This window comes from Emydura macquarii, unplaced genomic scaffold, assembly GCF_026122565.2.
Source record: "Emydura macquarii macquarii isolate MOO-44397 ecotype Brisbane River unplaced genomic scaffold, CSIRO-AGI_Emac_v2 contig_2422, whole genome shotgun sequence".
NCBI classification, from domain to species: Eukaryota; Metazoa; Chordata; order Testudines; family Chelidae; genus Emydura; species Emydura macquarii.
Genome location: NW_027132559.1, coordinates 37525115 through 37537749, shown reverse-complemented (window position 1 = coordinate 37537749; position 12635 = coordinate 37525115). Strand labels below are relative to the sequence as shown.

Below are 12635 nucleotides of genomic sequence, written 5' to 3'. Positions count from 1 at the left end.
TTGTGAGGGAATTGTCTCCTCACATGTCCTGGTTTGCCCCATTCTCTTCCTTGTAGACAACTGCAAACATCACTTTGCTGGGGATCAGCAGCTAGCAAAAATTCCCAGATAACTTAGGAAAAATCAGCCTTTTAAAAATAAATATAGCAGCTGGACTTTCAAGTTACAAATACAAAATAATATTTTTTTTAAATGCAGCAAAATATTTAATTTTGCTCAGAATTTCCCTTAGAGAATACAGTTAATTACAATGGTCCAATGGTACAATTCTAGATAAGGTTGTTTCAAATTTCCAATTATAAACTGTTTTAAAAAAACAAATTTATAACTTACTCACAAAAATATGAAGTCTCGGCACAGAAGCAATCATTTTTTGCACTGACTATATAACTGAATCCATTGTTTTTAAAGTTCTGTAAAGAAAAGATTTTATTTTTCTCTTTGATTTTTGCTAAGATTTTTTTGGGTGAAAATCACCCTGCTGCAGAAGGGCCAACAAAGCCCCTTTCACTGCTTAAACCATTAATGTAACAGTGAAATTAAGCTTAAGTAGTCCACAAGGTCTTGTAGAGACTCTCTACGTTAGGGTGAATGTAACTCTTTTTAGACAATATCAGACTGTCTTATAACCACACAATCTGCTCTGAGTAAGGGTAGGAGTGCACCAGGGAGCTATTTACCTAATTCTTCTTTGAGTGATGGTCCCTATTATATTCCACTGAAGGTTTACTTATCTGCACCATGTGTCCAGAGCTAGGGAATTTGAAAATAGTAATGGCCATTGGTCCACGCATGCACCTTTGCTTCACCTCTTGGTTTCATCCGAAGTGATAAAGGGTAGGGTGGACCGACTATGTCTCCACTTCCTTTCCACCGCCACATGGTCTGGGTCAGAACTATTTGTGTCCTCTTGCGTGTGACATACTTTAAAAAGAGTATAGTTGTATTACTGGACTATGCTAAAGACCCCAGGCTTTAAAATCTGTGCCTTTTGCCCGCATTCCTTCTCGATCCGTGACAAACATCAACGCTGCCTCTACTGCTTGGGAAAAATGCACATTTCATCTTGGTGCAATATCTGCCAGTCCTTCCCAAGCCATACCTGAGAAGGCCAGGCTCTCTGCCTCAAGAAGCACCTCATGGAACTCTCCATGATATCTCAATCGGACCCAGGCCAGGGAACCTCCCTGTACATCAGCCTGAGACAGCCAGGAGTGCATCTCTGGCTATGGAGATAGAGTCTGGCTTTGGTGATACCACCACTATGGACCCTGTACTGGGACCTAGTTAGGAGGCAAGGAAGAATGCACATAAGCATGGCAGTAAGTCTTCCTCTAAACCGAAGAAAGCGAACGTGCCTTCCACAAGTTTTAGCCACAGGGAAGCAGCATGCTCCAAGACATATAAACATGAAAAGAAATCACACAAACCAGTGATCCAAAAGTACTGAGTACCAAGCTGTGCACACTGTCGATGTTGGCCTCCCTTAAGGTACAGGACCCATTGGCTCTGGGGAAGCCTACAGCTCCAGCACCAGTTCCAGCTATGGAAAGTGTACAGTTAATGCCAGGGAGGTTGGGAAATGTGCCAGAGCCCCAGGAACTGTTTGCCCTGGGAAAACTGAGATCTCCATGCCTTCTACTACCAGCCACCTCTAGGAAGGCCAGATCTCCCACCCAAGACATGCTGCAGTCAAGCCACTCTTTACCATATCCTCCAGTGGTCTATATGCTTCCACCGGCTCCAACGGTACCACCGATGGAACAAGGGTTTGGGTTTTCTTCTTTGGAGGATTCAGATAAAGCGCAGGGACCGCCCTTCCCTTACTGCCACTATTAGTACCCAAAGAGACTATCTGCATTGTGACAATATCCTCCTCTCCAACTGCAGAGGAGCCACTGATTCCCCACACCCGAGGCCCGCTGCAGCACCCTCTGAATCCATCATGCTGGCCCTAATGAGGACCCTGACCCCAATACTCACCCTCGGAACCCAGCTGTTCTACAGGGGAGACTTCACATCTCTCCCCATCTAGAGTGCCCCCAAGTAGGCGCTCCAAAGCGATCATGGAGCAAGAACTGCTCAGTTCGGTTCCGATGGTATGGACGGAGCAGGAGCACTTTCAGTCTTCTTCACCAGATGCTGCAGTGACTTCAGCTTCTCCCTTGCCTCCAGATGACTTTCAACAATCGCAAGATCTCCTACGTAGGATAGTGGGTGAACTTCACATTCCCCTGCAGGAAGTTCAGGACAAGTAACATCAGTTCCTGAACATACTTAACTCATCGGTACTGTGTAGGGTTGCCCTGCCAATCAATGATGCCATCCTCCAGCCAACTCCAATTGTTTGGCATGCTTTGGCAACATGCACGCCTACCGCCAAGGGGGCAGAAAAGAGATACTGTGTACCAGCCAAGGGGTCTGAGTTTCTTTTCTCACTCCCCGATCCCTGTTCCCTGGGGTACAGGGCACAACAAAATGGTCCAGATAGTAACACCCATGCTCCACTCCAGCTGATAAAGAAGGCAAACAGGTGGACCTTCTGGGATGCAAGGTCTTCTCCTTAGTGAACCTCAAGTTCAGGATTTCGAACTATCAAGCATTGCTTGCCAAATATGACTTCTTGAAGTATAGCAAACTGGAGGACTTTGCTAAGAAACTGCTGCAGCAAGATCAGATTCTTGGAGGAAGGGTAACTGGTTTTGAGGACAGTTCTTCAATCAGCTATGGACATGGCAGACACTTCCTCATGCTTGATAGCTACAGGCATTGTCATGCAGATGGAACCATGGCTTCATTCCTCTGGTTTCCCCAGAGGTCTTCCCTTTCAATGAATCTCATCTTTTTAATTAGAAAATGGATGATTCCCTCCACACCCTCAAGGATTCAAGACCCACACTTTGCTCACTGGGTATCTATAGACCTGCGCCTAAGTGTAAATTCTACAGTCCACCACCCACACAATGGTACAGGATTTCCCAGTTTTTACACCAGAGGCCATACGAAGCATCACACAATTGCCAAAGGACCCAATGATCTCGCCCATGTTCCAACATTTCTGGAATTCTGGGCTGTAAGAATGCCAAGAATTTCTTCCATCCATCTGCTCCCATCATGTTCTCATCACATCGGACAGCGCCACCACTGTTTATTACATCAACAAACAAGGAAACACAAAGTGAACCACTCTGTGTGTGGAGGAAGTCCATCTGTGGAATTGGTGCACAAGTCAGTTTCCCCCAGGTCCTGTCTTGCACCCCAGAACTGTACCGTCTTGCACTGGTCAGAGGCCTGACCAGTGTAAGTTCATTATTCAGTTCACCACTTCGTCAAAGGAAAGTGAACATACACCAGCCTTTGTAACCTGAGCAGATTTCCCAGTCACTTCAATCAAAACACACTGTTTTAGGTAAAATATAAAATACAGTTATTAACTACAGAAAGATAGATTAAGTGATTATAAGTGGGTAGGCATAAAAATCAGAATTGGTTACTTAAGAAACAAAAGTAAATTCGCAGTTTAAGTTCTACCAACTGAACAGGACTTAAATCAATCAGTGTCTCACCCTAACAGGTGGTACAAACAGATTTCTATTCCTCAATACACAGGTTGGAACTCTCCTCCAGCCCGGGACCCCCTCCCTAGTTCAGAAGTCTTCGTCCTCCAGATGTTTCTTCCAGGTGTTGAGTTGTGAGGGAGAGAAGCCAAGTGATGATGTCACTTTCCCTCTTATAGTTTCTTCCAGCTTGCTGGAAAGATCTGTGGCTATGATGTGGGGGGCCACCCCCATTGGTTAAGCAGTGTCCATTGTCTACATGCTCTCTCTGTAAAGTCTTCATGGTAAACAGTTCCTGAGATAGTGGATTCTTTCCTTGTTGGCTGTTGGTGAGTCATTAACACTGTCTGGCTACTCCATTTGTCCTGCCTGAAAGGCTGGTTGTTGGTGTCTTCCACATCACAACGTATTTTAATATATATAGCAATACTTCATAACTTCACATACAATGATAGCACATACAATCCAACAGGATATTATTGTTCAGCGGATCAAGACTTTTAAAATGATACCTCAGAAGGCATACTTTGTACAAAACATATCACAATTATAGGACAGTGGTGAACATGGGGTTGCAGGGTGCTGCTTTGAGGCACAGAGTACCCCCCCACACTCCTCACTCATGGAAGGACACTCCATATTTACACACCTGTTGACTGCTAAGTTTTGGAAAGGCCTCATCAGAACTTTCCACCTGGACAACCTTGCACTCCCCAATGGGACCTCAACCTCATTCTATGAAATAAGACCTCATTCTATGAATATTCTATTCTAATGAAACAATCCTTTGAGTTGTGGGCTTCGTGCTCTATGTCCCTCTCATCCATGAAAGTCACCTTCCTTATGGATATTACTTCAGCGAGAAGGCTAAATAAACTTGGGGCCATGATGGCAAACCCTCCTTTCACCACTTTCCATAAGGATAGGGTCTCCCTCTGCCTACATCCCAAGTTTCTACCAAAGATCAGTCTTGTCCTCTACATGTAGAAGGCCAAAGCCCAGTGGACATTGGGGGAGCAAAGTCATCGTTTCTCTTCAAAGGTGTAAGGCTTTGAAAAGACAGCATGGATGAGTTGGATGAGATGAAACTGGGATATGGAGAGAGTTAAGGGGCAGGCAATCTCCATACAGAGAATCTCCAAGTGAATTTCAGAGTGCACTATAATATGCTATCAGTTGTTGGGACTGCCTCCGCTCCTTAGGGTGAGAGCCCATTTCACAAGAACCCGGGATTCAACCATGGCTTCCCTCCACGATGTGCCGCTTCAAGACATATGTAGTGCAGCCATGTGGAATTCAATACATACTTTCGCTACACAAATCCCCAGCATCTATTCTCACTCAATCTCCCTCACATGCAATTCCTCGCAAATAGTTTTCCTTATACACCCATTCTAACCTCCAACACCCATTTTCGCTCGGTCCCCCTTACACACCCAGGCATTTTGTCCAAGAGGCATTGAAGTTGCTCTAATCTAACTTGTAATATGGTGTGTGTAGGAGAAGTGGAGTTAAGCACAGCCCTTTTTCTGCCTGTCTGCTAGGATCTATTGCTACTCCATGGTCTGTTGCCTTCCAGAACTTGCCCTGACTCTAATAGGGAAGAAGCATTATTCTCAGTGGAGTAATAACTCAGCTTACCTCACTGACCAAGTTAGATGGAGCTACTTCTTCTCTCGTTTGACCCTGTTCTACCCTATTAAAGTCAACATAACTTAGGGAACTTGGCCTGTATTGTTTAACTGGAGTTTTTTGGTGGATTGGTTTACCTTATTCACAGAATATATATGAAATAAAACATCTTTTGTGTGATTCCTTCTGCAAATAAAAAACCTTTGCTTTTCAATTTTCTTCCTATGTTCGGAAAGGAATAAGTGCATATTCTCTGCTGTGTTAATTTTTTTTCTAGTTTCCAAGAGCACCATTAGCTATGTAGGGCTATTCCTCCCTCCACATTTTAGCTCGGTTGATATTGGGGTGAGGTAGAAGAGGTCTGACATTCTAGGGATTTCACTGCTGACCTTAGGCTGACAATCTGGAAGTGTGAGGTAAAAGTGTTTAGAAGAAAAGAAAAAAAAGCTAACAGAATGTTGGGAATCATTAGGAAAAGGATAAATAATAAGACAGAAAATATCAGATTGCCTTTTTATAAATCCATGGTATGCCCACATCTTGAATACTGTGTGCAGATCTGGTCGCCTCATCTCAAAAAAGATATATTGGAAGTGGAAAAGCTACAGAAAAGGCCAACAAAAATTATTAGGGGCATGGAACAACTCTATTTGAAGAAAGATTAACAAGACTGTGGCTTTTCAGCTTGGAAAAGAGATGAATAAGAGAGGTCTATAAAATCATGACTGGTGTGAAGAAAGTAAATAAGGAAGTGTTATTTACTCCTCCTCATAATACAGGAACTAGGGGTCACCAAATGAAATTAATAGGCAGAAGGTTTAAAATGAACAAAAGGAAGTATTTCCTTACACAACGCATAGTAAACCTGTGGAACTCTTTGCCAGTGGATGTTGTGAAGACCAAGACTATAACAGGATTTAAAAAAAAAACCTAGATAAGTTCATGGAGGATAGGACCATCAATGGCTATTAGCCAGGATGAGCAGGGATGTAAAACCGTGCTTTGAAATGTTCATAGCCTCTGTTTGCCAGAAGCTGGGAATGGGTAACAGCAGATGGATCACTTGATGATTACCTGTTCTGTTCATTCCCTCTGAAGCACCTGGCATTGGTCACTGTCGGAAGACAGGATGCTGGGCTAGATGGACCATTGGCCTGACCCACTATAGTCGTTCTTATGAGATAAAGGCCCAGGCCCTCAATGGTTGTTTCAGTGGGAATTAGGCTCCTATATATCTTTGAAGTTCTGGGTCAAAATTCCCTGGTATCATAGGGCATTGTGGGGTGTATCAGATCCCAGAACAGGGCAAAAGACAGCCGGCCTAATAGCAGATTTCAGAGTCCTGATGGTGCTGTTCACAATTTTACTGCTTCCCAAAATAATACTGCTTAGCATGTATACACACCCCTTTCTGAAGTAACATGTAATGAGGTGGATGATAAAGAGACAATCCTCCTAGAAAGTGCTTAAATGGAGGCTGCCCTACTGATTAGATGATTTTTATAGATTGTGTTGGCTTATCTTGCTATTTCCCTCCCCCCCCCCCCCCAACACTGAAGATATCTATCTTATCTTATAATTTATTTAACATCTGCAAAATCTTGTACAGCAGAACTGGGCTGAGTGGTTAAAAAAATTAATCATTTGTTAATTAATTCAAAACCATTTAGCTGTTCCATAGCTAAAGTACATAACCAGGTGTTTTCTTTCACTGTTCTGGCATCCTCTCTTCCCCTATCCCTTCTGATTATTACACCCATCTCTTACATTTTTGCTGAAATCTGATTAACACTTTGGGGCAAGGACTGACTCTTATTATATGTTTTTACAGCGCCTAGCACAATGGGGACCTGGTCTCTGTTGGGGCCTTAGTGCTTCCATAGTAATCATTTATAACAATAATAAGTGTGATTGTGGCCTATTTTCCTGGAGCAGGGAAGGGAACAGGGAAAGAGAAGGGGCTCCTGGGTTTGCCAAGAATCGTACAATCTTTTTTGACAAAGCTGAGCTGTTTTGGGCTAGTTACAAAGCAAGGCAGGAGAAACATCATTCTGAAAGGTTCATGCAGCTTTATTGGTAACTAAATTAATTAAAAACAGGCTTTATTTTCTAGTTCTCTGCCACCTCCTTTTCATTCATTAGCTATACTGATCTTTTGCAGGTCAGAACTAGCTTCCTGCTGTGATGCTGTTCACAACTTTATTGCTTCTCAAAACAACACCCCACTGGGAAGTAACATGAGTTATGAGGTGGACAATAAAAAGACTATTCTCATCACAGAGGACATTTTTAGGATGCTGCCTGAGGTAAGAACTGTTTCTTTAGCTTTCCTAATCAGAGCTGTTTTATTTGGTTCTTCAGAGGTTAGACCCACCACACTCACTGATTCTCTCCCAAAGCCTTATTTCTTGATAACTTTCTTGTGCAAAGGAGAGAGGCTGGCTGGGATTTCCCTTAGGTCATGTCTATGCTGCACCCAGAAGTGAGTCTCCCCGTCCAGGTCCATAGGTTTATACTAGTGGGGATTGCATTAGTGCACTAAAAATAGCTGTGTAGAGGGTGCATCTTGGGCTGGAGCATGGGCTCTCAAGCCCACTCGCCCCCCAGGCTTCAGAACCCAAGCCACAATGTCTACACAGCTTTTTTTTGGCACACTTGCACAAGCCCCGCTAGTACAAGCCTGTGGACCTGGGCTGAGAGGCTATCCCCAGATGCAGTGCAGACATACCCTTAGTATTCATGAACTTTGCTGGTAGCTCAGCCAGAGGGGTTACTGGAGAGCACTGCAAATTGCAATCTCTCAGGAGCCAGATGGGCCTCTGCAGCGCTTCCAGTTCCAATGCAAGAGATAGAATCATAGAAGATTAGGGTTGGAAGGGACCTCATGAGGTCATCTAGTCCAACGCCCTACTCAAAGCAAGACCAACCCCAACTAAATCATCCCAGCCAGGGCTTTATCAAGCCAGGTCTTAAAGACCTCTAAGGATGGAGATTCCACCACCTTCCTCGGTAACCCATTCCAGTGCTTCACCACCCTCCTAGTGAAAAAGTTTTTCCTAATCTGAAACTTAGATCTCCCCCACTGCAACTTGAGACCATTGCTCCTAGTTCTGTCATCTACTACCACTGAGAACAGCCTAACTCCACCCACCCTGGAACCTCCCTTTCAGATAGTTAAAGGCTGCTATCAAATCCCGCCTCATTCTTCTCTTCTGCATAATAGACAAGCCTAGTTTCCTTAGCATCTCCTCATAAATCATGTGCTCCAGCACCCTAATCATTTTCATTGCCCTCCGCTGGACTCTAAATCCTAAATCAGGTTTATGGATTGAACACTGCAAACTTATGTGGCTTTTCTCAAGCTTCATTTCAGGTGATTATGAAAAGTTTCAGTCTTCAATAGATGTTCTGTATTTCTTTTATTCCATGCCAATCCCAGTCACTGTGGTGAATTTCAGGAGTTGAACCAGGAACCTCTAGAACTGAAAACATGAACATGATACAGGTTGAGCTAAAGAACCAGTGTTTGTATATTGGGGCTGTTAGAGAATCACATCCTCTATGGATGGAGCACAGTGGGAAATGCACAAGTGCATCTCTCAAGTGTGTCTGACAAATGATTCCTCCTGACACCTCTACAACCTCCTGGACTTGTGTATGCTCAAGTACTATGGACATGGTCCTCCTCTCACATTGATATAAATCAGGAGTAATGCCACTGAAGTAGATAGTTACACAGATGTAAAACTAGGATAAGTGAGAGGAGAATCAGGCCCTGTATATCAATGGTATCTGCTGATATGTACATGCACTTTCTATCCCAGCCAGACTAGTTTAGCCTAGGGACTTTCTCACCCAAATACAATGCGTTTCTGCAGCGAAACCAAGTGACAAAAACGAAATTCTTTCTCCAACATCAAAGAGGTTCTTGGTTTTCCAAACAAAACCGTTTTATTGTTTTGTCTTGAGATAAACTTCTACAAGGACTGGTACTTACCAGCTTTCACACTCTTTTTTGCTTTTCTTTATGGCACCCCCTGCTGTTTAACTCCTTTTCCTTCCCAGCACACAGCCAATCTGAGAGAAGGGGAAGGCTAACACTAAGCACCTAAGTTTTCCCTGGCAGGAACAGTTCCTGGAGATCTCCCTAGATACATGGTCCCACTAAGAGAATGTCTGCACTGCAATGTTAGCCCGTACTTAAGATCAGCCTCAAGCCTAACCCCTCTCGTGTCTACACTTCAATTACATGGGCTCAGGGTCCCAGGATCCTCAGGGCTGCCGGGTCTGAGCACAAGTCAAGCCAGGACCCAGGGTTTGATGCCCTAGTGCTTTGCAATGTAGATGCAGCCTTGCTTGACCTGGGAGTCGGCCAGAAATATCCCACAATTCCATGGGCCAACTTCCCCGCTATCCCAGCAATCTATTGACAATGAAAGCCACCCTCCTGGGCGTACGGCAGCAGCTCAGGTCAGTGTTAACCCATTCTCTTCTGATCACCAAGCACACTATCAGAGAGCCTCCTGGCTTTGTAATAGAGACTGAGCAGGGTCAGATTTTTGCAGAGTACTGCTTCATGGGCATGTGAGCACGGCCCAATTTAGGTGAATCTCTGGTGCCAGGTGAGTAAAACTATGGACTTCAGCAAAACTACCAGGAATGACCACGTGTACCAGCAGATCACTAAAAAGCTGGCAGTTTTGCAGATTTTCCAGACAGGTGACCAGGGCAGGGAGCGTATTAAGAGACTGAAGTATGAGTACTGGAAGACCAACAAGAACCACACCTCGGGCAACTCGACAACGTCATGGCTGTTTGACCAGGTGGTGGGCACTGCATGAAGTGACTGTTTATGAAACCAAGAGCAGGTCGTGGATCAGACTCAACATCAAATTCAAGGTCCGGACTCAGAAGAGCTATTTGATTCCCCCCCCTTCTCCCCAAGGAACAACCCACTGCTAAGCCTACAGCAAACCCGGTGGAGACAGAAGCTGCTCCAGAGCCTGGTAAGTTTATGATTCTGATTTACAGTTTATTATTACAGTAATGGGAGGGATTTCTGCTGTAGAAACAATGCACATGTTACGATAAGCCCGAGCTACCACTGTGTGTCCGCTAATGGTGGATTGTATCAGAGCGCCTTGGCACCCCCTCCCTCTCCTCCCCTGTACCACATAGAGTTCAAAATGGTGACCGGGAATTTCAAACAGTTATAAACAGCTGTAAAGGGTATTTCACTGTAAAATCACAGGTACTTGCTAGGGTCATTCATGTTTCCTTTTCAGTAGTAAGGGCTTGAAATTTGCCACTCTGTAATCATTCTTTCTTGGTCTATGGAGCCACCTGGAAACTGTGAACCCAGTGTATGTCTTTGGGAAACTGTCCTCTATTTCCAAATCTAGTCCATTTCAGTTAGAGGTAATCCATGCAGTCTGCGGGTTACCAAATTATTTCTCCCAAATACAAGTGGGGTGTCAGTTTTTGTCCAGAACTGTGCTGAGTGCAGGGAGGAGGAAAGTTGTAGAGTTCTGCGTGTTTGTGTGCAGCAATAACAGGGTGAACCAAGTGTGAATTAACACAGCATTCTGTTAATTCCCTCATGGATTCTGACCCAGTCCTGGTTACTGATAACTGCAAACTTTTCCTGAAGCAGGAACTCCAGATATGCAATTACATTGTGGGGGAGACCGTATTTTCCAGGGCCACCTCAGTAGCTGACTAGCCCACTCCACAGATGTGCAGTTCAGTCATTCTACATTCTGCTGCATACACGGCAGATTTCCCTCCAGCAGCTTGGAATAACATCTCCCTTTGCCAGTCAGGCACCAGAAGAATTGTTATATCCTCCAAAGTGTGAAAGGCCTGAAATGATAGAAAAAGCCTTTTGCAACAAGGGCTCTATCTGCCCCACGTCCCCACATATACTCTCCATATGCCATTTAATTATAAAATCTTTATAAAACAGAAAACAGGTTGTAATTTTAACTGTGCCATTGTCTCTGCCCTTCTGTAACTGCAAGTAACCAGTCTGTCTCCAGAAATAAGGGGTCTAGTTCAGTGGGTGGGTGAGGTTGTGTGGCCTGCAATGTACTGGAGGTTAGACTAGATAATCATGATGGTCCCTTCTGACCATAAAGTCTTTCAGAATGTGGACTGAAGCATCCCCTTCAGAATACATGTTGGTTCAGTTTAGAAATGTATTATTTTATGTCCTTGAGATTCCACAAGAATTAATTCTGTGCTCCTCCACTGAGCTACTTTAGACACTAACCCTTGTCTTGTTCAGCCCCTCAACCTCTACTGCCTGCTGTTCCTCAGGAACTTGATCCGTGGCCCAATGTACCCTCACAGGCCATTCCAAGAGGAAGTGTTTCCGAGATGAAGTTATGATCGATGTTCTTGACACAGTAGATCCAGTGCCAGAAGAAGAGGGATGAAAGTCGAGCCAGAGCATGCTGAGAGGCAGGCGAAAAGGCTGAGGCTCGCCAGCCAACTGGAGGTCAGAGTTTCAGCGAGAGACTAGGTTCCTGCAAAGCAGTTCCTGGAACAGGAGCAGCAGCTGAGGGAGGAGGCCAGAGATCCACAGAGAGAATTTGTTTCAGCCACTCATCTCTCTCATGGCTGCAAGAGCACCATCTCCTGCTGCCTCCCCTACACCTTGGCCTAATCCTTCTTCAATGTACCCTCAAGCATGGAGTAGCTTGGACAACCCCATGTTGAGGTGGCCCATGCATTCAGGCCTCATGAGAGGCTGGGCAGAGCAAGTAAACCCCGTGTAGCCTTCCTTCTTCAATCCATCTTCTGTGGATACCTCCACCCTCAGCGCCAAGTGTGTGGAGAAAGGGGAAATCAGAGAACAGGGGCCCGGAGCATGTATTAGTAGGGAGTTTGTGTCGGGTTTGGCTCTTTCCAGCACTTTTTTTTTTTTAATGTTCTTCTGGTACTTGTTTTGGGGTGTTGTAATGGCAGCTGGCCTGTCCACCAGTGGTTGACTGTTGTACTGTTTTTAAAACGTGTTTACAAATAAAGCCTTTTAAATCCTTAAAGCTTATTGCTATCACTGCATCACATGATACAATCATGAGTTCAGATAATAAAGCTAAAAATGTGATCAGGAGCAATTATGCACTAGTAAGCGAACACTATTCCTCTGTTTACCAAGGTACAGCACTTCACATTTCAATAAATTCCATACATAAATTCATGATCCCTTGCCCCCAATTCATTAATCATCATATAATTCATAATTACATTGCATGGTAGTCAATCTGACACCCCTTCCAAAGCACTAAATGCCCTGCCTAAATATTTATTTAGCTCATTTCCCTCCATAAACACATTGGTACAGGTACTATTCCCCTTCTTCCACTGGGCCATGCAAGTCCATAATGTGAGAACACAAAGTATCCCTGACTTCTGCTGCTTGGGTCCAACCAGCTCCAACAG

At 44.4% G+C, this 12635-nt stretch overlaps 1 protein-coding gene across 1 annotated transcript in view; it reads left to right on the top strand.

Moving 5' to 3' along the window:
- Positions 1 to 12635, top strand: part of ST8SIA6 (ST8 alpha-N-acetyl-neuraminide alpha-2,8-sialyltransferase 6) — a 52580-nt gene that overhangs the window by 28280 nt on the left and 11665 nt on the right. Inside the window, exon 5 of the mRNA XM_067561706.1 lies at positions 7351 to 7495. Within this exon, the coding sequence (XP_067417807.1) occupies positions 7351 to 7495 (145 nt within the window). The remainder of the gene's footprint in view (positions 1 to 7350; positions 7496 to 12635) is intronic.